The 24,362-nt window shown below is 38.5% G+C and overlaps 1 protein-coding gene across 4 annotated transcripts in view; it reads right to left on the reverse strand.

Moving 5' to 3' along the window:
* FAM174A (family with sequence similarity 174 member A) overlaps positions 1-24,362 on the reverse strand; it is a 62,017-nt gene that overhangs the window by 17,398 nt on the left and 20,257 nt on the right. The window contains exon 3 of one of the 4 annotated variants that reach the window (XM_065656677.1): positions 4,635-5,225. The exons of 2 other annotated variants lie outside the window; for them this stretch is intronic. In XM_065656677.1, coding sequence (XP_065512749.1) covers positions 5,213-5,225 — 13 coding nt within the window. In that variant the 3' untranslated portion in view covers positions 4,635-5,212. Of the gene's footprint in view, positions 1-4,634; positions 5,226-14,559; positions 23,689-24,362 lie in introns of those variants that run through there. One more of the 4 variants, XM_065656676.1, reaches the window with a different exon arrangement.

A 24,362-nucleotide genomic window follows, 5' to 3' on the forward strand; every position in this document is an offset into this window, starting at 1 on the left:
TCCCTTATGAGGGAAGGCTGAAGGAGCTGGGTCTCTTTAGCTTGGAGAAGAGGAGACTGAGGGGTGACCTCATCAATGTTTATACATATGTAAAGGGTGAGTGTCATGAGGATGGAGCCAGGCTCTTCTTGGTGACAACCAATGACAGCACAAGGGGCAATGGGTACAAACTGGAACACAGGAGGTTCCACTTAAATATGAGAAGAAACTTCTCCACAGTGAGGGTGCCAGAGCACTGGAACAGGCTGCCCAGGGAGGTTGTGGAGTCTCCTTCTCTGGAGACATTCAAAACCTGCCTGGACGCCTTCCTGTGTAACCTCATCTACGTGTTCCTGCTCCAGCGGGGGGACTGGACTAACCAGTCTTTCGAGGTCCCTTCCAATCCCTAACATTCTGTGATTCTGTGAAGCACCATCCAACCTGACCGTCAATACTTCCACTTATGGGGCATCCACAACTTCTCTGGGCAAGCTGTTCCAGTGCCTCACCACCATGATGTAAATAATTTCTTCCTTATATCAAATCTAAACCTACCCTCTCGCAGTTTAAAACCTTGTCCTAGCTTGTACCAACTGAGAGAACAGAGTTTGTGTTTGAATAGGATCTGGATGAACTGCTAAAGAGTTGAAAGACAAAATGTATTGCTGATCACAGTAGATTCATAGACTATACTGCCATGACAACACAACATTTAGGAAAATCAAGTAGATGAATTAAGAAGGGGATAAGACAGGGAAAGCATTATTTACAAAAAACATGGCATTACCAGAACTCAATCAAAACCTGTCACAGGTCTCAGACTCTTCTGCCTATTATGTTGCCACGATCAGAAGCCATTTACCTGACATTTCATGGAAGCTACTGGCTAAGACAGGTGGTGTACCATCTCCTCATACTGTTTCGTGCAGAACATGAGCCTGTACTGGTTTATACTTCATGGCACCATTAAGCCTTCAGGTAGTTTAATGACTTTGAGATCAAAAACTGTGTCTTTGCAGGAATGGCAGCAACTGAGAAATAATTTTATGGAACTAAATGTTGCACTAAGATGAGGAGCATAGCAGTTGTGTTTAAGACTTATTTTAAACCCTTTTAAGAATCTGGCCCTGAAAAGTGACATAAATATGTGAGGCAAGAAATAGTCCTCAAAGAACATAACGCAATTTGAGAAAGAGAAAATAATTTACATGGTAGTATAGTGGAAGAGAGTAGGAAATACTGAACACTAAATAAATACAAATAACCTCTGACTCTTCCATTTTCCTTTTTACAAAGTCTTTCAAAATATGTTTTAAGGAAACAAAATCCTTGCATTACTTCTAGCAGACTCTCTGTCTTTTTCACTTCAGTGAAGAAATAGATAGTTCTCAATGATCTAGCTTATCAGAGTAAACAAAAAAATGAAGCAAGTTCTCAACAATGAACTTTCATCACAAGGAAACAGGAAACTGAAAACAATAGCATATTAGATAGGGTGGATATTTTTAAATAGTAGTGCACTGTTACAATCTAAATACAATCACAAGATCATTCAGATTTGGACATTACTGAGAAGAAAAGGGTTTTGAAAATATGTATTCCAAAACAGTGACTGCGAAACCTTTTTTTAAGACATGCAGGACATCAGCTGCTAAAATACTGCATGTAAATTTCTTTCCTTATGTACTTACAACAATAAGTTGATGATCTCAATTTAAGCTCGGTTGTAACTTTCCTAGCCTGATCTAGGATGTCACCAAGATTAATTTCATTTTAATTCTTTGCATCCATTTTGAATATAAATGCATTTTTCTCTACTCTAACTTGAATGAATGACAAAGCACCTGCAACTTTATTTCCATTAGTTCGGTTTACTATCACAGTAGAAACAACAGGAATCAGTACAAAGTATTCCAGTCTTTAAAAATTCTGTTGAATTTTACATGGTTCTTTTTTCATTGTTTCACAAGCATGATAATCACCTTGTTGTTGGATGCCCCGTTTTTCAAATGCAATCTGGATGAATAAATAGGTTGATTAAAGATCTACTGTTGCAACATCAAGGTTTAACAGCCTGAAAAACAAGAGTTAAACCAGAGCAAGAGTCCTGCAGTACTTAAAGTCACTTTTAACTCTATTAAGGCAAGATTCAACCATTTCTACTATCAGTTGGAGAAGGGGCATCAGAAAATGTTAGGTTTTAGTGCTAACAAAGCCCTTACAACTGAGCCCATTATTGACAATTATCTACTAATTCCTGTAAAGATTCTGGGTCAAACCCCACATTATATTATTTAGTGCAAATTCACAGATGTAAATCCACATTTTCATAGTTTTTCTTCACCCTTTGTTTTCCATTTCAAAATTATAAGCTGAGCTACAGGAATTTCCATGCTGAAATTACCATAAAACAGAAAAATTAACAATATGGAAAAAAAATGCATTCTTATACCAGTACAAATCACTTTAAGGAAGAATTTTGCATCTATTTTTTTCCCTAAAAGAATAAATATTTGAACATGCCCACTCCATTAAGCTGTTTTATGTTGGCCACACTCTATTTTGACCTAAGTTTCTATCTCAGAATGCACCATAAGAGATGTGCAGTATATTGCCTATTCTCATTTTTCATATGCCACAAAAACAGAATTAAATTGTCCATCCACTGAAAAAATTCCATATTAGGTTTCTTCAGAGATAACTGTTTACTGAACCAATCTCAATCACTCTGTTGTACCTGTCCCAGTGGAGTTCACACACTTCCTTTCTACTTTCTTTACCTTTATTTATCTTATTCAGTGGACAATTTATTGACATGATTATACAGAGGAAGGAAACACCTTTGCATACTGTACCTTCTCCCACAGTGCACTTAACTGGTTTTTTTTCTTGGTGTAACACTGACTATGGAGTAGGGTGCTTGCTTTAAAGAAATAATATTAGCACAGATATGTAATTGATGTGTTGAATTAAAAAGATTACATTCATAGATGGCCAAAGGATAAAACTGCCTCTTCTGTTTTCAGGAGAACAAGAGTTCAGGAGAACATGAGTACCAATGTGGTTTATTTTGCTGTAGAAGTCAGGATAACAGTGTTTAAATAGTCTATGTGAAAGCATGGTAGCTCTATAAGTTCTGAAACTGCCATTTAAATCATAATGATGAAAAGCCATTTATATTCTGTGAGAACAGCTTGATTTCTGAAAAGAATTATGTCTTTCATAAGTCATAGCTAGGAGTATTTTACTGAGTCTGCTTAAATGCAGGTATCTGAGATAATGTGATATACAGGATATGGTTCTGCTCATTCTGCACATTGTGGCAGAGATGTGGCTTTTCCTTTGTAGGTCGCTTATAAATCACTCCTGCCAGCAGGCACACTACACAAAATAGAATTCAAGTGAATATTTACAGGGCACTTAAGGGGATCTTTAACTTGTTCTCACCAGGATATCTAATTGTAAGACACTAATACAACTCTGGATATAATTCTTGCTAGGATTTTAAAAGAACAGAAGAATCATAATAAGTGGAAGAAAAACACACAATTTTCAGCAGTATTTTAATTTTCAATAAACAGGGCTTATCATCCTTTAGTTGTCCAAATGCAAGCATAAAAAAAACCCCAACCAAACAAACCAAAAAACAAACAAAGAAAAGCAAACAAACCAATCCAACCAAACTAAAACAAACAAAACAAAAAAAAAAGCATTAGGAAATGCTGACTGTCTTAGCCTGTGTCCAGGTCTTAGCTTATTGAACTATCGTGCTTGCACAATCGAGAGGCTTGCATAACCACGATAGGGCAGGATTAGTGTGTGGTTTGGTATATTGCTTATATAGAATTTGCTTAGCATAATTTGCTCTTAGCATTAGTAACTAAATTTCCTGCTGGAGGTCCCAAACTACGAAATTTCAGCAAGATATGTCAAACTTTTTACGTAGTTAAGCAAAGGAGCCAGAGCTAGTTCAAGCCAAAAAGGAGCTAGAACAGCCAGCAGAAGCCACATTCTTAGAGATAAGAAATGGAACAGTACTTCTAAAGACAAGAAATGGCTCACCAGGAGAAAATTAAGAGACACAATGAAGAACAGGAAGATCCCAGACCCTAATGTTACTATTGGTTCAAACTGTCACATGAGGTGTGGTGAACTTAGACTGTAAGGACATAATTGATTTCTTTACTTGGAGCCCCTCTCCACAGGCACCCAGCTGGAGCTGACCTCTACCTCTGTACATTGCAAATAAATTAATTAGTGGAATTTATGGAATTCATGCCTGAGATTCTACTTGGGGCAACCTAGGGCGAAGAAAATTCTCTAACACCCTGGCATGTTTGAGGAAAGAAGAAACAATCATTAAATATTTTCCACTAATTGATATTACATGAGTCACTTGATAGAACAATATTTGCCATATTTTAGAATAAACGCTTACTTTACAATATGAAAATATTTCTTCAGAGAAAGAAAGGTCCTGCTTTACTGGTATAAGAACATCTCCTGAACACCAAAGTTCTCAAAAATTCAGATATATTGTGCATCTGAAATTTTATAGTACATCTTATAAGGCATAGAGTAGTTATGTTACATTTTTAATAATAATTTTAAAATCACTAAAGTCAGAATACATTATTTTAATATATCATTCAATAAAAATAGCCTTATCTCTCAGACATAGGATAACTTCAATTGTTCTCAACTGAGAAAAATAAAATCATTTTGTAAGTAAAATGTATCTTATCTAAATGTATTGAAAGGGGTTTTTTTCTCCCTGCCCTTCATATCTGAAATATATTTGAAATACTTGTTCCTGGTATTAACTTTTTCACTGTTCTGTGGCAAATTCTGGAGCGAATTTGGAAAACTTCTCTTAGTCTGTTAATTGCTGCATCCTATTTGATTTCCTCCTTGACCTTTCTTTCACCTGAATACTTATTTCCTGCCACTGTCAGCAAAAGTTAGCATCATCATTGGTTTTGCGCACTGATGTCAAGTTGTAGCAACCTGTCAGAGACTCCAACTGTCAACAAACCTGAAATTAGAATTTACATTATGCTTAAGAACTGAGATTCCAAACAAAAAGGAGATACTGAGAGCTCTCCAGTTGCATCTGTGTCCCATCGGAGGGTTTGTTGCTCCGTATTCCTCCCTCCAGGTCCTGACGAACCCATTGAAACAAGGAGCACTGGGCTTGACTCTTAGTGCTGCCACCAGGTGGCCACGAAAATGACTAAAGATGATTCCTGAAATTTTTAAGTATTACACATCAGAATAACAGGAAATCATGGATTTTTTAATTTTTTTTTTAAAAAAAAGCTTATTCCCATTATTCCCATAGAGAATTAAACCACGTCTAATTTAAAAAAAAGGAAGGAAAGGGCGCAGGCAAGCAAAGCTTCGATACCAAATTACAAACACAGTTTGCTAAACATTAAAGTTACTCAAACTAAGTATTAGCAAACATGCATTTTCCCACAAACTTTTGTTGGTCCCAAAAGTGTAGCTCTGTATACACATTTACACATTCCTTTGTAGGGATTCAACTTCCTTTCAGAAGGATTAAGTCACCAGTGACTTAATTCCTGGCTGTCCACTACTTCCTGATGCTGCTGTGGCCTGAAAGAGACAAGCAGCTGAAATTCATTGAGTCTGCTGTCCCTTGTGTGGCTGAGGGACCCAAACTGTTTTCAGGGCCTCTGACTGCAGGAAGTCAAATGCTGCCTCTCAGTTTGCTGCAAGCACTTTTTACTTGCAGCTGCTCTGACTCAGGCTTCCCAAAGTGTCATGTCTGTTCACATTCAGCCCACTATGACCAACTGGTATTATACTCAGTCATGCAAATCAGATTCTGGTGCATTAATTTGTCCTCCTCTTTGCCCCAAACATTGGCACTTATATTTAAAACAGACATGTTGGAGAACTCTCTCCCTGGCCAGCATCTGGTCCCTAACTTGTTTTTTAGTCCAGCCCAAGGGTTGCACAGATTGTGGGTAGGCTCTGCAGTGTCCTTTGGAATCCATCATCCCCAGACTTACTGTTAGGTGTTTAGGCATTACTGGTAAAGTAATTTCTCATGCAGAATAAAAATGACCATTTCTTATTCTCATATTTCATTATTTATTTACATATAACTACACCGGTTAGAGATTCAGTAGAATCTACTTTAGTACAGGAAGCCCAAGTTCAACTGTCTAATTTCTGTTACACAGGAATATGGAACATACATTACCCTAGTTCAGAAAAGATACCTTACTTAAAAATTGACCCTTAAATAAAGTTGTTACATACGTTTACTACTTCTTCATAAGAAAAACAGAAGGAAAGCTTCTGCTCTCACTTTTCTTGAGTGAAAGATTAGAAGTAGCTAAACTACCAAAGAGTTTATGATTTGCCCTACCTGATGCAAAGTTTGTGGCAGATGGTAGTGGACACTACATTTTGTAGTCGTAAAATGAAGACACTGCTGCTTCTTGTCTATTATCTGTTGTCTGCTTCACCTGCTGAGTTTCTAAGCTCTTGGTCTTTTATTATATGTATGTAGAACCAGTTATGCTGAACCACACACAGTAAATCCTTGCTTCTATGTTTCTTATTAGAAAATTTTACAGGTAAAGAATAAAACCAAATATAAGTGCTTGGGGAAGAAACAAAGCAGGTATCAACAAAAAAGAGCCATACCCCAGCAAGCCAGATTACTGACATGCATCTATTACAAAATGCAATAAAGCATACCCTTGGACAGAATTTAATATTTACTCCTGCCAGATAAGTGGTTCATTAAGCCTTTTGGTCTGCCAAGCACCAAATTACTGCCCAGTGATCCTCAAACAATACCTATAGAATTCTAGATAATTCAGGCAGTTCACAGATCCAGCTTTGTAACAGTTTATTCAAAGCAAATTAGTTCCGAATTAGTTTCTCTTAGAGAATGAAATAAATTGAAACCTGCGGAAAGCATACTGCAAAGACTAGTCTTTCTTCTCAACGCATCATCTCAAAGAAATCCTCTTCATTCAGAAGTATATTTAATAAAATACTGTCTTCCAAAACAATCACACATTTAAGTTAACAGTTCCCAAGTTCACCTTTCCCTTTTTTCTCCTGAGTACTAGCCCAGTTCTCCAAAGACGAATAACTTTAATCATAGAAGAAGAAAGTTGCCCCCTTGTGCATATGCACTGCAATATAGTCCTTAATTAGATAATCAGAAAGTATTTTTCCCAAAGGACCCTGCTTCATTCAGCATACCAGGTGGCATACAATTGAGGAACGAACTAGGCATACATAGTGATTACAGATCTATGTGCTTTATTGCAAGGTTGAAAGGAAAAATAAATGGAAACAAAATTGAACAAAACTCTGCAGAAACAGATTATACTCCAGGCTCTGCAAGTGACTTTCTGGGTAAAGCTAATCAAATCTTTTAACTCAAAATTCGTCCAGTTTGTCATTCATTATTGTCATTTTCTGATTGATCAAATTGAGATTCTGGCTCTGATCTCTAAAAGTTCCTACAACGACGAATAAAACAACACATACTTTGCATATGTGAAATTCTTCAACACCCTGAAAAATCACTTCTAGCTGTTTTAACTGAAGCAAACTTACTAAAATTAGTAACATTTTAGTCTCTCACAGTCTCAGTACCCTATCTGTTAAATGGGAATAAGAACTTCTGCTGTTTCTGTGAAAATTGGTTTTGTTTTATTCATTTGAAGGTCTAAGTCACTATTGGCATGGGTGTCTTGGAAGAAAGCTAAAAGGAAAGTAGTCATTGTTTATGTAGAAAAACATTTGAATTCAGGAATAAGGCCTAAATCATGCAAATGTGTGAGGAAAACAGTACACTGAAATATTATTTATTAATTGAGTTTCTCTGCCCTGCAGTAAGCAAGAAAAGTCCTGTAGAAAACATATTATATATTTAGTAATAATAATATCATTATGTCTATATACAAGAATTAAATTAAGGTTGTGCAGAAAACCTGTACGACACTTTCCAATATTTAAGCACTTGACCTTTACTGTAACTTCAGCTATATTTAACTTCTTTGTATGCTGTGTGGACACACACATACACAAGCTGTGAGAGAAGCTAACAAGAGCCAGAGAACTTCTATATGAAATGTTGCCTACATAAATATTGGCAATCAGTTCTCAACTAAGAGATCAACTATGTTATTGAAAAGGTTTTAATCTTAAAAAAAAAAAAAAGACCATTGTTACTCTAAGCAAATGCAAACCAGCAAAAATGGGAAAAGCCAACTTCTGATCATAAAGAAAGCCAAAAAACCCCCTTATGGTTAGTTACAATAGAGATTACTTGGAACAGATGTTATCAAACACATTTAAAGGTTTACATCTGTCTTCAACACAGACTCATATCAAACAAGAACCCTGAAGCAAATCAACTTATTTTTGAAGACATCAAGGAATTTGATTGCCTAGTGAAACTGGACTAAATTTTTACTTTAATACAAAACAAAGAATAATGTTTAACACAGCATGTAGTTGAATTTTCAATATTGCAAATCATAATTTTGCATACTGCCATTAAATATGTAAATGTCATTTTCGTTGAATGTGTCCTCCTCTTCTTGGTACACTGGAGCATCTAACCTGCTGAATATCTGTTGTTCAACACATGCAATGAAAGTGGTTTGCAAGTTCTTTGTATGAAAGTGTTTTCCAAGTTCTTCATATGTTGCAAGTGATCATTTCCATATATCTACTTCAGAGTGTGCCAAAACTCTATGATCCATAAAATTTCGCATATTAGTACTAAGCAATAAATAATTCACTGACATGAACAAAGTACTGTGTCTGCCTGCGTACTTCCACAGCGAATGGCTTTCCAGTAGTCTGGTACAGTTACCTGATTTTTCCATACAAAGTGGAATTCCATTACTGTAATTTACAATGCTTCAAGGTCCTAGCTCAGGAGACATTAGACACAGATTAAATCCAGTTGACCTCCGTGGGAATTAAGCACATGATTGAGTGCTCTGATAAGTTTGTTTGTTTCAAATAAGCATCAATATTGATGCATAGTAAGAATATTGCAAGGCAGAGCTGTGAGTAGTGCAGTACACTGTGTTGAGAACGTAGAATAATCTATCTCAATTAGACATCCTTAAGAGGGAATTAAATACATTGCAATGAGGTATAAGAACATCATGCCTAAATTGCTCCTTCACATCAATTCCAGATTTGAAATGAAAATGTTATTGTCAGCTGCCTGTTTGAGCTTAAGTCTATGCAATGAGCTTGACTGCCCAGATGCTTTCGCCTTTGAAAAAGATCTGTGCCAAATATGGGACAATGACTTACACAACTGTCCTGTTTGCACATGCCTGAGTGAGTATATCTAGGCCAGTCCGACACATCATTCCCAAGGGTTTGTTTAGGCTACATGACTTCACCTATAAGCACATAACATGCCCACATGACAAGATTATCAATATATCTCCATTCATACTTACACTAATAAACCACAGAGGGACCACTAAACCAAAATTTAAGACATGAAGAAGGTATGATCTAAGGCAAAACTTACAAGATTTGCTCTAAGTTTTGCAAGTCTCTTTTGAGCCTAATCTCACTACCAACTCATCAGCATCTCTCTCATCTATCACGTAGGGTTTTTTAAGCTCTGTTGGCCATTTACCTTCAATTTCCACACAAACCTCACTGAGCCAGTATGGTGCACCAACCTATGATCTACAAGATGGAGAAAACAGAGTCCCTACCAAGTAGAACTTCAAGAGACATCTAGTAAAGCACAAGAGAGGTAGTTACTGAATCTGCAATTACTTGGTCGGAAAAAAAGTGTAAGTACTCTAAGTATTTTTCAGTTGTTGGCAGGTTTTGGGTCTGTGTCAACCATTGTTAAAAAAAATACACATATACAGGCTGATCCCCTCAACTTCTGTACCCACAAATTTCTGGTTACAGAAGGCTACATTCCTGAGCCAGTTGTTGGAGCTGGTGCTATGTTTAATTCAGCAATCTGCATTTTCTGTGCTTTTATCGCAAACCAGAAGCAGGCAACGCTAACCTTAAAGGGGCAAACAGCACAGCAATTCAGTGCTGCACAGTTAACATGATGACAAATAAGGTCTGTGGTACCACCTGAAATATTTAGTAAAAGGGTCACAAGACTTCAGAACACATACCAGCTCCAGCACTGGATGGTACTGTTCTCTCCTCCTCAAACCCCTGCCCCAACCTGACCTTTTCCCATAACCCTGCTCAAGTAATAACCACCAGTGGCAGACTTGACGGATGCATCTTGTCATGATGGATGCATCTGGCTCAAAGTGGATTCAGGGGAGAGAGATAACACAATACCAAAGGGCGAATTTATGGCAATGTGCCCATCTAACCACAGTGCTGGTCAATGTCTGACTCAGGCCAAATTTTGGAAGAAACTAACATCTGCAGTCAGTATGCAAATACGACTATGAGTCAATGATAGATAAATAAATCCTGGACAGTCTAGAGCCCTTTCAGCTTTCCTGCATGGCAGCAAGTGGCACGCCAGGTTCTCCCCTTGAGTAGGGACACGTCTCTCGAGGCTGAGATATTCCTTGTTGCAACAGATCCTCAGTAAGTGACTAATAGCACACTAAACTTCAAAATCTTAGCTTAGTGATACAAAGGATAGACTGCGGATAGTCCTTTAGACATAAACAGTTGGCCAAGTCTGAGGCTAAGTCTGGATCCAGCTGCCCCTAGACTTCTGTCTGAGAAGGAGTTTGTAAAGGAATGGGGTCATTTCTGAACCTCATGACTCAACGGGAGGGTCTCCCTGACAATTTTGTCTGACCCTGTCCTCTATGCAGTAAATAATCAAGTGTACCTTGCCATCACATCTTCTTAAACCACTGTCATATTTATCATCAAGCTTTGTTCCCTGTTTTGTATCAGTAAAGTTTATTGTTCCTTCTCTCTTATGAGTAAAGTGCATCCCTCTCACTCCATCAGCAACACATGACCAGCCCACAGACAAGAAAACCAGTGACTAATACAGGGAGCTGGCTGTCACAATCAAAAGAACAGAAAGAAATGACAGCAGTCTCAGCAGAATTATTTCATGTATACTTATATTAAGTGTACTGGCTGTAAACAAAACTAATATGTATCAGTATCAGAAATCCAGTAGCTGTCTCTTGTGATAAGCTAGAACCTGTTTCAAACACAGGGCAACAACTACAGCATCGTCAGCGGCACTATCTTACATCTGTTGCTCTGGTGCCTAACGTTTAGTACAATCGTCAAAGCTATTGGAAATAGTGGGTCCTTAACTTCTGCTAGGTGACCATGAACTAGGCCTTCAGGCATCTCTGCACACACCCACTTTGCCCTCTGCACTGGCAGAATTATCATGATCTGCTGCACACTTTGCAATTCCCATGACGAATGGCAAATCCATCCAACCTGCTAGCTTGCAGGTTCATACATTGTTTCTGGACAGTCATCCATCTCAGGAGGGCATCTAATAGGAAGGATATGTCTCCTTGCCACCACTTGTTACACAACAGAAACAGGTGGATTTGTTGAAAGAGGAAGGCAGAGGAGGAGGGAGGGAGGCAAAACATGGAACTGTTCATAGTCCAGCAAAATGCAATCACTTTCTTAATATACCCAGTGCATCCCAATGTCACCTATGAATGATACCTATGCAAGGAGTTTCACCTTTCCCTTCCTTCCATGGCTCCCCAAAGGCAGGACTCTCCATTCCGCTTCATATTGCTCCAAGTGATCTAGACACAGCCTCTCTTCCTTGAGAAGCTAACAGCAGGACAAGTCACATAAAAAGTAGCAGCTACACGTAACAGAGAAAAAATTAGGGCCTTTCCAAGACTGAAAGCCCATATGTTGTGCAACTATTCTATTGCTTTGTCAAGTGCCAAAAGTGTACATAAATTTGCAATAGGAGGTGAAGAAATACATTGGCAGTACTGCATCAGTCTTCCATTGATAGCTGTTCATCCAGTGGAGGGCACTACCCTCTTCAGTTACGAGGATCAGCTCATAGAGCTTGCCTGCTATGAAAACCAAGTTGTTCTTCAAGTCCTTCACAGCAGTTTCACTGCTTGACTGGAGGGGTCCACTTTTGGGTTACGCTGGCCAAGTGACTTTGGAAAAAAAAAACCACAAAGAATCCCAAACCAAACATGTATCTTGAGTGCTTGGCTGATTAAGAAAGAGGAAGCCTGCCTGATTAGAGATCAGTTTGGGAGCTGCTGCTGAAGTCCACGCTGGCTGACAATAGACAGGATTTAAATATAAAAAAGAAAAAAGAGGCTTGGGCTACCAGCCAGCTCGGCAAGGAGCCGAGTGTTAGGGAGTATATACTGGAATGAACATTTCCGTACTATTTGGCAGCAACCCCACCAAGGTGGGTACCTGTCTCTGGTTGGTAACGTCAGTGGATGGATGCTCTGCCAGTGTTGACAAGATACCTGCAACCATACAACTACACCAGATGTATGAGCGACGTTATCCAGAAGTATCCTTGGAATAAAAGCTTGTGAGCCCTTCTATTTTCATCATTGTTGGTAACAGAATACCACTTCTCCCAATAAGAACATATAGGCCAAACATTGACTTTCCTTCTGTATTTCAGGACTTTCTTCATTAGGCAAGAGAAAGTCTCCTCTCAACCACCAACACTCTTGTGAAAGTCTTTTTGTAGTCAGTACTTTGTGAACTTCAAGCTGGTATTTGTAATTAAAAAATATGACTTTGCCGTGTCAGTGAAGTTCTTATAGCATACATATTTCATGCCATTGACCTCTTCCTGAGACTGAATAACACCTTAGCTACTAGATTCCTCATTCTTATCTAGGGAGGAGAACTATATGTGTACCTCGGAGGCCTTGCTGCAGATTTTTTTAAGGCAATGTTGTATTTCAGTACACGGTCACAGAGTCCCTGACAAATCTGCCTTGCAGATTTCTAGGATACGTGTCAACAAGATATGATTTTGACGGTTGCAAAGGACATCGTTGGCACAAGCAACAATGGTCAAAATAGGTCAGTCTATTATGAACGCAAAATGGCCTTGCTGGTCTAGGGCTAAGCATGTACAAAGCATGTGCTCCCTTTCACTGTTGCAGCTTCATTCTGAAGCATAGACAAGTTTATATTGCTTCCTCTACATACAAGACCATAGTCCACTGTCAGTCTAATACATTAAATGAAAAATATGCTCCAAATCAAATATTCAAATTGAAATCCTGAAAATATCAAACTATTATAACCTTGCAATTTAACTAGAAATAGATTTTTAGAAGCCGTAGATTTAAATTTGCTAAATAAAATATTCACAGTAGACTTGTCTTCCTTTTGCTCACTGGAGAATGGCATGTATGCTACCCAAAACTGAACTTGTGTTTGCTGTGAGAAAAGAAACAAATGACAATCCTAAATGCTTCAATGGGATTTTGCTCTAAAATTTCTTTCAAGGCAAGTCTCACACTTCAGCATAAGGAATGTCAAACACAGTTACTTTACTACAGTGACTGTGAACATCTCTTGCACCCAATAGCACAGCTGAGGTGACAGAACAGTGACAACTGCAACATTACCTGGCCAGATTGCCTGAATCTTCAATCCTAAAATTTCTGTTTTCTGGAAGAACTGTTTGATTAAAGTCCTAGATTACGAATCAGGGGGAAAGACCCCAAAACCAAACATTTGCAACTTGCATTTTTGTGCTGGTTTGGCTGAATTGAGGTGATTTTCCATGCAGTTAGTACATTTTCTTGGTAGCTAGCATGGTGCTTTGTTTTGGATTTAGTTCCAGAGTAAGACAGCACCCTAGGATGAAGTTAATGTTTTCTTCAAGTACTTTTCCAGTGTTTGGGATTGGTTATGAAAGAATGCAAAACCTCATTGATATGATGACTGTTACCAAGGGGATGAAGGATGTTCTAACTGCCCAGCTCCAGGTGCAAGATAGCACCTGGGAGGAGCAGATCCTGGACAACTGAACTAAGCTGGCCAACAGTATTCCATAACATGAACAGCATGCTCCATATATAAATGAGAGGTTGCCAGGGACTGCCCTCTTCCCTCGATGGCTGCCGTCCCTGAGCAGTCCTGCTCCTGTTCTTGGGGCCTGATTCCAGTAACTTCTCCATGCCTGGCTTCCATCCCCACATCATACTGGGCTCGCCATGTTCACAGTGTCTGCCCTTTGTTTGGTGGCTGGAAGTACGCATTCCAGCAACTAAGCATTGCTCTGTATATTTGAATAGCTTGGTATATTTTATGATACATTATTATTCACTCTTATTTTATTATTGTTTTATTAAATCTGTTTTAATTTCAACCCACAAGTCTTTCCACCTTTTTCCTTCCTTGTCCCCAGGGATGGAAAAGCAACAGAGAGTGGCTGTTTACTGTTTTCGCCACTGCCCAGGGCCAAATGACAACAAGTTTTTAAACAGAATTTTGCCCTACTATGATTTTAGAAAGAAGACAAAACTAAAACTAAATCCAACATGGGAACTTTTTATTTTCATTTTTAAATTGGAAACATTACAAACAATTTTCTTTCTGATTTGAATTATGGTATCTAGCCATGCAAATGGGCAGAACAGCATCTACATTGTTTTAAATTGAGCAAAATATTTCCATTCCACAGGTACTGAAGACAGACATATCTGCACCAAGAACATTGTTTATATTCAAATAGCAAAACAAAGAACAACACATTTTATAATTAACAAGCTTTTCATATATCCTACTTCAGCTTTCTTTTTCTCAAAACTTATATCAACACAAGTGAACATAAGGATTTTTCTTAAGGACGCCTAGAGTTGCCAAGGTAATCAATTAAAATCTTAATCGCTCTCTGCTATTTATATTCAGAAGACTATAAACACTTCAGTTACATCAATATTGCACACTGGATTATGTTAGTAGAGACCACATAACACCAGAGCCAGAAGGACCACAGCTGCTCAGTCCAATAAGTCCTGCTCTCATAGCACCTCTGGGAGTATGAATGCTGTCATTTCCTAGGTGGACTGAACAAACTCTAGAACCTCCATCCTGCTTGCAGATGTAGAACAGATGTGTAGTTATTAATATTTAATTTAGAACCCTATTTTCTGCATGTTTACTTTCTAGTATTGAATAGTTCTGATGCTGCTACAAAAATCTAAGGCCCTAAATCAATAAAACTTATTTAAGGTATTACAACTGAAAGTATAAGTTCTTACCTTTGATATGGGTAGGAGATGAAGGAAAAAGGTGTTTATTTCATATGTGTTATGTAAAGTTCAGAAAATGAACTGAATGCAAATCACTGATGTTACATGTAAGTCTCCAATCACTGAGCTAACAGCTAGGACTTCAGACCATACCCTTTCACCTCATATAGGGGAAAATTGTGCTTAAGGAGAAGCCTCAACTGTTATTTTGACAGCTGTGAAAGTTAGCAGAAAAAAATCAAACATGCATGCTGCACTCAGGTAAGATGCACAAATGATGTAAGGGCAAGTGTTGCTTCAGCAGGAAAAAGCAGGTGTAACTACTGCTGAGAACTAAATCTACATGGCATAAAACAGCACAAATATCTGGTCCAACCAAATAAGTTGACTTGGATAAGAAATAGGCATGTTAAACAGGCCAAAAAGAGTACTGAGCTGATGCAGATAAGCTCCTTTCAGTATTTAAGATGGCTAATTCCTGGCTTGGTTTCTTTGCATGGTCCAGCATTGCCACATACCTAGATACAACATGCACATAGAAGTTTTAAGATTATATATCATTTAGTAAGCTTAAGCAAACTTTAATCAAAAACTTTCACTGCAACACTACTGGGGCAGATTGAAAGCCTTTTACATTGTGTTAGCCATCATACAGAGATTAGTGTGCAGACAGTTGATTCTCTGTTAGTTCTTTCAATAAATTTAAAAAAAAAAAAAGGCAGTGATGTTTTGCAGCGATAAGGATAGGTGGGCCATGTACAATGATGTCTCACACATACTTTCCACATCTGTCATCCCATAAACACTATCCACAGTCCTCTTGACACTGCAGTTCATGGAGTGTGTGAATCAGCCGGTTCATTTCCAGAATGAAAGGTATTACATATCTACACCATAAGAGCACTACAAAGGAAATCAAGGGTGCTTTGTTTAGCCAAGCCTGAAGGGACATACAATGATCTGAAAATAAATGGCAGATCTGCAATAGAACCAAGCTCTTTCTGCCATTCACAACAGCGTAAGTGTTATAGGCTTAAAATTACTAAAAAGTAGATTTAGGTTACACATCAGGAAAAACAAAATTAAAAACCAATCTACTAGAAAGGATAGTTGAGCTTTAAACTAGATTTTTCAACTTACCTAAACAAGCTTCATACTTGGAAGGCTACCTCAGGCTGAAAGAGTTGGGATTGTTCAGCCTGGAGAAGAGAAAGCTCCGGGCAGACCTTATTGCAGCCTTTCAGTACTCAAAAGGAGCCTATAAGAAGGGTGCTGACAGACTTTTTATGTGGGTGTGTTATGACAGGACAAGGGGTAATGGTTTTAAACTAGAAGAGAGGAGATTCAGGCTAGACATGAGGAAGACATTTTTTACAATGAGGATGGTAAAATACTAGAACAGGTTGCCCAGAGAGGTGGTAGATGCCCCATCCCAGGAGACGTTCCAGGCCAGGCTGGATGGGGCTCTGAGCAACTCGATCTAGTTGAAGATGTCCCTGCTATTTGCAGGGAGGGTTGGACTAGATGACCTTTGAAGGTCCCTTCCAACCCAAACTATTCTATGATTCCATGTGCAAGACTAACTTGGAGAAACATCACAATGTCAGTATACTTGTTCCTGCTTTGATCAGTAGGTTTAATGTACACCTTCAAAAAATCATGTTCTCTGTGTTTAGAAAGAGGAGGCACCTCTATCAGAGCCCAGTATCAGAACACCTGTATTTGGTCTGAACAGAAATCCACCTAGCCATGCATTTTTTCTTGGACAGTGGACATTTACCTTACTTACAAGCCTTTTTGCCATCTGATTTTTTTTTTTTTTAAGAAAAAGCTGTGAAAAGAATAAAGAGTTTGTTTGTTATAAATGAGTAATTCTTTGTACAACACACAATCCTGTTGGATAGCTGTTGAACTGACACTGACTTTTCTTTAAAACATGAATGACAAAACCCTTGGGTGAGTATGTGTATTGTTTCATCCTCTATCTTTATGGACCAGGTTTTCTGAAGCTATAATTAATGAATCTTTGTTTCTAATAAAGTGAATGAGGCTCAGGGAAGATCAATAACGTGCGTTTTTGGAATAACAGTTCAAAAATATCTTTGGCATTAACTTTTGCATTCGACCTCAGACTATGCCCTTGTCATACAGAGAATCACAGAATCATTTTGGTTGGAAGAGCCTCAAGATCACTGATTACCACTGTTAACCCAGCACTGGCACTAACCCGTGTCCCTAAGAACCTCATCTCTGCATCTGTTAAACCCCTCCGGGGATGGTGACTCTACCACTTCCCTGGGCAGCCTGTTCCAATGCCCGACAACCCGTTCCAGGAAGAAATTGTTCCCAAGATCCAACCTAAACCTTCTCCTGACACAATTTGAGGCTGTCTCCTCCTGTCCTGTCACTTGTTCCTCCTTGTGCACTCTGTGTTCCCGTTGTCTCCTCCAGTTGCTTTTCTTTCCCCTCCTGGGGAGATGTCAAGAGTCAGCAGTCTCTGCCTTCCCCACCTCATCCTATGGTCATGGTTCCTCCATCCTCTTCTGTCCACACCTTCAATCCCAGCTTTATGTTCAGCTCCACCTTCTCCTCCTCCCTCTCAGTAAAACACCTTTGCAAGCTCAAACCTTAACATTGCATTAAATCAAAGTCTGAACAGTATGCAAGGGCTCAGGAAAACGCGATTTAAATGGTGCTGTGCCCATTCACATCAGATTAGGTCTACAGAGGTAATTTATTGCATATAGAAACTGGAAGGCTGAGCAGAGCACATTAATGTCTAGGATTATTACTATTATTGTACTAAAACAGAAGCAAATCATAGAATATCTCAAGTTGGAAGGGACCCATAAGGATCATCAAGTCCAAATCCCTGCTCCTCACAGGACCACTTAAAACTAAACCATATTACTATGAGCATTGTCCAGATGCTCCTTGAACTCTGACAAGCTTGGTGCTGTGACCACTTCCCTGGGGAACCTGTTTCAGTGACAGACCACCCTTGCAGTGAAGAACCTTTTCCTAATGGCCAATCTGAACTTCTCCTGGTGCAGCTTCATTCATTTCCTCGTGTCTTATTGTAGTCCTTACCAATTAAAAGAATGACTCCTGTCAGCAGTTACTGACCTAAGGATATATAAATCCTGGCAGCAATTGCTAAGCTAAGGATATGCAAGCAGTGGACCAGTAACAGGTCAGCCTGCTCCTTAAACAGAGTGATTTGAAGAACTCCTTATCAGGAGCTCCTGTCCTTGCAGTGTGAACATCCTGGCACGTGTGTAATTAGCTGAGTTTGTTTAACATATATCTTGAGGCTGTCAGACAGAGTGTCCTTTAGGTTAACTTTGCTCATTATAATACTAAAAAAAATCATACCCACAGGCATGAAGACCCTTGCCCAAGTGAAGACCCCAACCCATGAGCATGCATGGTACAAGAAAATGATCGTGTAACCATGTGTAAATTACTAACCAATTCTGGAAAGGGGGGTGGAAACACTGGGAGGTATTAACCAAAATCAAACCGTAAATGATGTAGGTAATGTGAAGAAGGTGTGTTAGCTTTGGGCTTTTATGATCTAGCACCTGGCACTGTTTAATCTCATAATAAAACAATATCTTGGCTCTCTGTGTATATTCGGCTGCACGCACACCAGGTAAAGAACCCTGATTTTGAGATAACGCTACCACTGGTCACCAGAGATCCATATCTCCTCCTCTGCTGCCCTCCTTGAAGAAGTTGTAGACTGCAATGAGGTCACCCCTCAGCCTTCTCTAAGCTGAACAAACCAAGTGACCTCAGCCGTTCATTTTAAGTCTTGCCCTTTTGCCACCTTGGTCACCGTTCTCTACGCACACTCTAATAGTTCGCTGTACTTCTTACATTGAGGTTCCCAAAACCGCACACATTACTTGAGGTAGGGCTGTGCCCACCTCGGTGAGGTAGTGTAGACGGGGACAATCACCTCCCTCAATCACTAGCTATGCTGTGCTTGATGCACCCCAGGACACAGTTGGCCCATTTGACTGCCAGGGTTCACTGCTAACTGATATTTAACTTGCCATCAACCCCAAACCCCAGATGTTTTTCCACTGGGTTGCTCTCCAGCCTCTTGTCCCCCAATTTGTATGTATAACCAGGGTTACTCTGTCCCAGGTACACAAGCCAGCACTTGCTCTTGTTAAATTTCATAAGGTTAGTTACTGCCCAGCTCTGTAATTTATCCATATCTCTCTGTAAGGCCTCTCTACCCCTGAGGGAGTCCACAGCTCTTCCTAGTTTAGTATCATCAGTGAACTTAATTAATGGACATTTGATTCCCGTGTCCCCATCATTTACAAAAACATTATACATATTGCATATTGTGCAAAGCATACTGTTAGGAGCATCCAAAGGGCTTATTCCAGAAGCATGTGCCTTTTGGCTGATACTCTTCCAACAGAAGCAAGCAGGAAACTATGTTCGAAAGATTTAATTGTTTAAGAAGCTAATTTTAATATATATTATCTTAATAAAAACCTGAACTTATCCATCCTTCCTGATAATCTCTTTAATAAATCTCCTCATTTTACTGTGTCTTAAAGTAAGAATGCTTCAAGATGCAAGCTAAACAGAGTGCAAGCTACTTGGAACACATGAGCAACAGCAGACAGAGAAAAATCAGATAAAAAGTCAGAGGACAGTACTCCTGAGAGATCCTGGTCAATTCTGCAGCAGTTTATCAGTTAACAACTTGAAACAACATCACCAGTAGTAATGTTGTCCCAAAACCAGATTTACCCAGTGTGCATACAAATGAGCCAAATTAGCACACAGAGATGAGATATTTATTTACAGAGTTGCATAAGTCTGGATGCTGGAATAAAGTCAGCATGCCAGCAAGAAAAGAAGCCATTACATACAAAATCTTATCACTACTCAGGGCAGTCCTAAAGAGCCATTTGATTATATATTTGCATATTGCATTACATAATCCTTTTAGAGTATAATGAGCAACATTCAGCTAAAGGACACTTTATCTAACGGTCTTGAGATATGTGTTAAAGCAAGACAACTAATTGTGCTGGCTTCAAAATGCCTAAAGCTGCAAGGTCAGTAGTGTCTGTAGTTCATGATTAGGTGTTTTGCAAGTCACTCTTTGTTATATGAGCAGACCGACCTAAAAGTGAAAGAATTTACATATCTTTAGGATTGCAATTGCAGACAGGATTCATTCTTTTAAGGAATGACAACAGTACCATAACACAAGAAGTTTGTAGAAAACAGCAGTCTATTCTAAAACTGGCAGTCCAGTCGCATCAGGTCTTTTGAGACCTGGGTCTTTTAGGCGGCATACATATTAGAGTCCTTTCCTGGCTCTTACTGGTGAACAAGAAAAATTAAATACTTTCTGCGTTTTCTGAACCATGGATTTCTCATTCTCAGACATATGCACAGTATCTGAGGGTGTACACTCCATTATCCCATCAATGCACTGAATTAATACATTCGGACTTGATCAGGAACTACATATTCTTGTACATGCTATGTCTCAAATTACACTAATGAAGACAAAAAGTCACGAAACACTAAGAAACAATAACACATATACTATGATAGCTTTAATACTGTAAGATCTGTAAAGGTATCTTTTAACAATCTTTTTTCTTTGAGTCTTCTATGTTTTTTCTCTACATACCCTTTCTGTCTCCAGAAATTCAAGTTATTGAAGAAATCTAGCCTTCCTCCCAGCTTATTTCCCATTAAACTAGGGCTATCTCACATCTTTAAGAAGCTTTATTTCAGCAGATCAGCTCCCATTCTTTACTGGCCTATTAACATCTTGACTCAAATGGGAATAAAACTTTCCACGCATGGCTACTTAGTTATACATTTTGTAATTAATTGACTTCATCTTTTTAACCTTGTGTTTTACATCGAATTGTGAAGTGGTGAGTACACCTCATACAAACACTTGATATAAACTTCAGTTCCATTTATACACAGTTCAGTTACTGGCCTCTGGGGTGGCATACTCTTCCAAAATTTTTAGAAGAACCTTAGGCTACCATAAGAACAGCTTTTCAGCCACAGCTGGAAATACTAATGCTAGTGTTGCACATATCAACAGGGGCTGTGCATAATTCAGAGCAGATTTCCAGCTGTTAAGACCAAGGCACATACAACACTGGTTATTTTTTACTAATTTTGTGTTTGCAAAAGCAATGAGAGATAATTCAGCTATCGAAAGTAGGCATGGTCTGGACAAGACAGAGGAAGTTCACACCATGGATCATGCAGTATCTGTCATACCAGAAAATAAAACTCTCACAACTTATTACCAGTTGTGCAACTGCATTATAGATGCTTATCCTATAAAACAGATCCTCATAATTTTGGAGACACGAATCCAAGAAGTTCACATAATTTTTTTGAAAATCTGTTTTCTGGTTTTTTTTCCCCAGAAAATTTGCAAAGAAATTTAAATAACCTGTTCTATTTTGTTTTTCCTTCAGGACAATCTCAAGATTTACTTGCAGGAGACACAAGGGCTTACAAACTGAGTGTGTGCTTTTCCAGTGTTTCTAACGACTTGAGTTCAGGTATCTATGCTTAACAAGCATAACAGCTCAGGATGTACTCAGCTCTAAGCCTAGAAAGATTCTACAGAATTAAAACAACTAATTTTAGGATGTCAGGAAGACAGTCTCCACTGCTAGGGCCAACATGTGGCACTACTAGAAAAATTTAAATCTAAAGAAAGATTGCGATTATGTTTAGTTTTAACACTGATTGTCCCCTTTATATACAGAAGAAACATGCTTTGCTTTCCATTAATTGTCATTCTCTCACCTGCAGCCTATGTCACAGTTATTCTTTACTATGTCTCTAGATTCCCCAGTTAAGCCTCTCCAAGAATCAGTGCTTTCATTTCAATTTTGTCTTTCAATATGGGCAAAAAAAGTTGGGCACAAAAGAAGCAGCAGCAAAATAAAGACTTGCATTTATTGTAAGTAAAATATATTTCCCAGTTGTGTGCAGCACATGGGCAAATGTAGATGAAAATTACCTTGGAAGGCTGATTTGCTATTAATTACTTCAGGCCTCATCTGAGTTGTTACTAGGGCAAGTAACTAGTTTTCAGTACAACATTGGCTAGTACAGGGTTAAATAAGTCTACAGTGGACCCCCTCCCTGCCCCATCACCAAAGAGATATTAATAATAACCTCAAAGACAAATAAGGCATTCCAGTTTTGTTCAAACACCAACAGAGGACTAAAGAATCAGGAAAGATAATCCCTCTTTCCCCATAGCCCATAGCACAGGAACGTTCAAGAAACATAGCCAGGGTCCCCAGTACTGCTATAGCAAGTTTATGCCTTCATACTACATATATACAGAATCAGCAATATATTTACACAGTAATTTTAATGAACTGGAATTTGTGTATCTTGTCTGCATGTGGACATGTGGATTCTTGTGGAAACTGCAACACATTTTAAAAAAAATTAGGTCTTCCAGGTCTTAAAGCTTGTTCCATTAATTTTTACAGAACTAACTAAAAAATAAATGTAACCGCTGGATGACAACTACACTCATGTGAAAATTACCACTCATTTCATAGTAACAGCTGCTTCTGATGTCTCTTTTTCATTTTAGAGTTACAGCAAATTTAGTATTTTACCTAGATTGTTCAAAGAGTACAAAAATAAACAAGGCTCCCCAAAGCCTTATCTCTGCTTCACCATAGGCCTGAACACTGACATCACATGGACTACACCAGTACCACCACAAAGTCGGTGAACATCTGTCCATACAAGTTGAAGACAGACCTCACAAAAAATTGACTCAATAATTGTAATCAGTAGTCTTAACAGCAAGAAGATATTGCAGTACTGCATTTGACAAGGTTATGTTAATATCCTTAAAATCCATAGTGTTGAAGTATCACGCTAAATGCTAGGAACACTGTAAACAGTGTTTAAAAACATGTTAATTCAGTTTAAAAAAGTCTCAACATAAAAGGTAGCAGTTCAACTTTTTATTTGTAAAGGATAAAGCATCTCCTCAACTAAAATCAAGCTCTAACAATTCTGACGAGTCCACAGAGGGTACATTTACTTACAATTTAATATCAGCAAAAAAAACCCCAAACCTGTTAACATTCCAGATTACTGTAGAAAAAGTGTACACCACACTTGTGGCACAAAAGATTTGTAACAAGCAAAAAATACCCTGGTCTAAAAGTAATTTCCCTTCCAAATGGGTTTTCAATATAGTGCACTCTCCCTGTAGGCTCTACATTTATAATCCTCTATATACAAACATGTACAACAAATTGGTACAGTGTTTATTGTAACAAATTAAGGATGCCATAATATACACAGATTAAATTAGTCCCCCCAACTTGCATACCCTCTTGCTTCTTATTCCTCCCATGAAGCAGTCTCCTTCTCTGGTTCTAAGATTAAGTTCTTTCACTGAAAGGCACGTACTTCTCTACAACAGAAGAAATGGATGCATTAATCTGAAATACCCTGTTTCAAGGAGAACTTTAGCCTACATTTTTTAAGATCAAACATGACAAAAAAAATGAGATGTAACATTTTATTATTAAATTTGCCTGTAAAACCTCATAGTTACCATATTACTGGGAGGCAAAGTGCCATAAAACTCCATTCATTTAGACTTCCCAAATAGACAGCTCACTTAAAAAAACCTGAGTTTTCACCACGTTGGATATATTTTTAAACTTCCAAGGCTGCTCAGCTCCTATTCAAACTTCGGTACCATTCCATAACTGGAATGGTATCAAAACCAGAATAACTGCTTTTCCTTGTGCCTTGCAGTACAACAAGTAGTTTGTGTGTAAAGTGATTTAATGAGGATTGTAAACTATTAGTGTGATACACCTTTGTGTGTGTGATATTAGGATATCATACTTCAGTTGACATGCAGGTACAGTTGAATGGTGAGAGACCACAGGTTAGAGTTTCAGACTTCAACATGTGATAGTATGCTATGGAACAAAATGGCTAAAACATCCCATCCAGGTAAGCTGCTCCAAACTGAAGAGGCACAGAGACTAGCTACCATCGTGGGAGTACACTTAAACTGCACCTGTGTTACAACAGAGGGCACTGTGGACTTTCTTCCGCACGGTTCTGGAAAAA

The sequence above is a fragment of the Caloenas nicobarica genome, chromosome Z (assembly GCF_036013445.1).
Source record: "Caloenas nicobarica isolate bCalNic1 chromosome Z, bCalNic1.hap1, whole genome shotgun sequence".
Classification (NCBI taxonomy): Eukaryota; Metazoa; Chordata; class Aves; order Columbiformes; family Columbidae; genus Caloenas; species Caloenas nicobarica.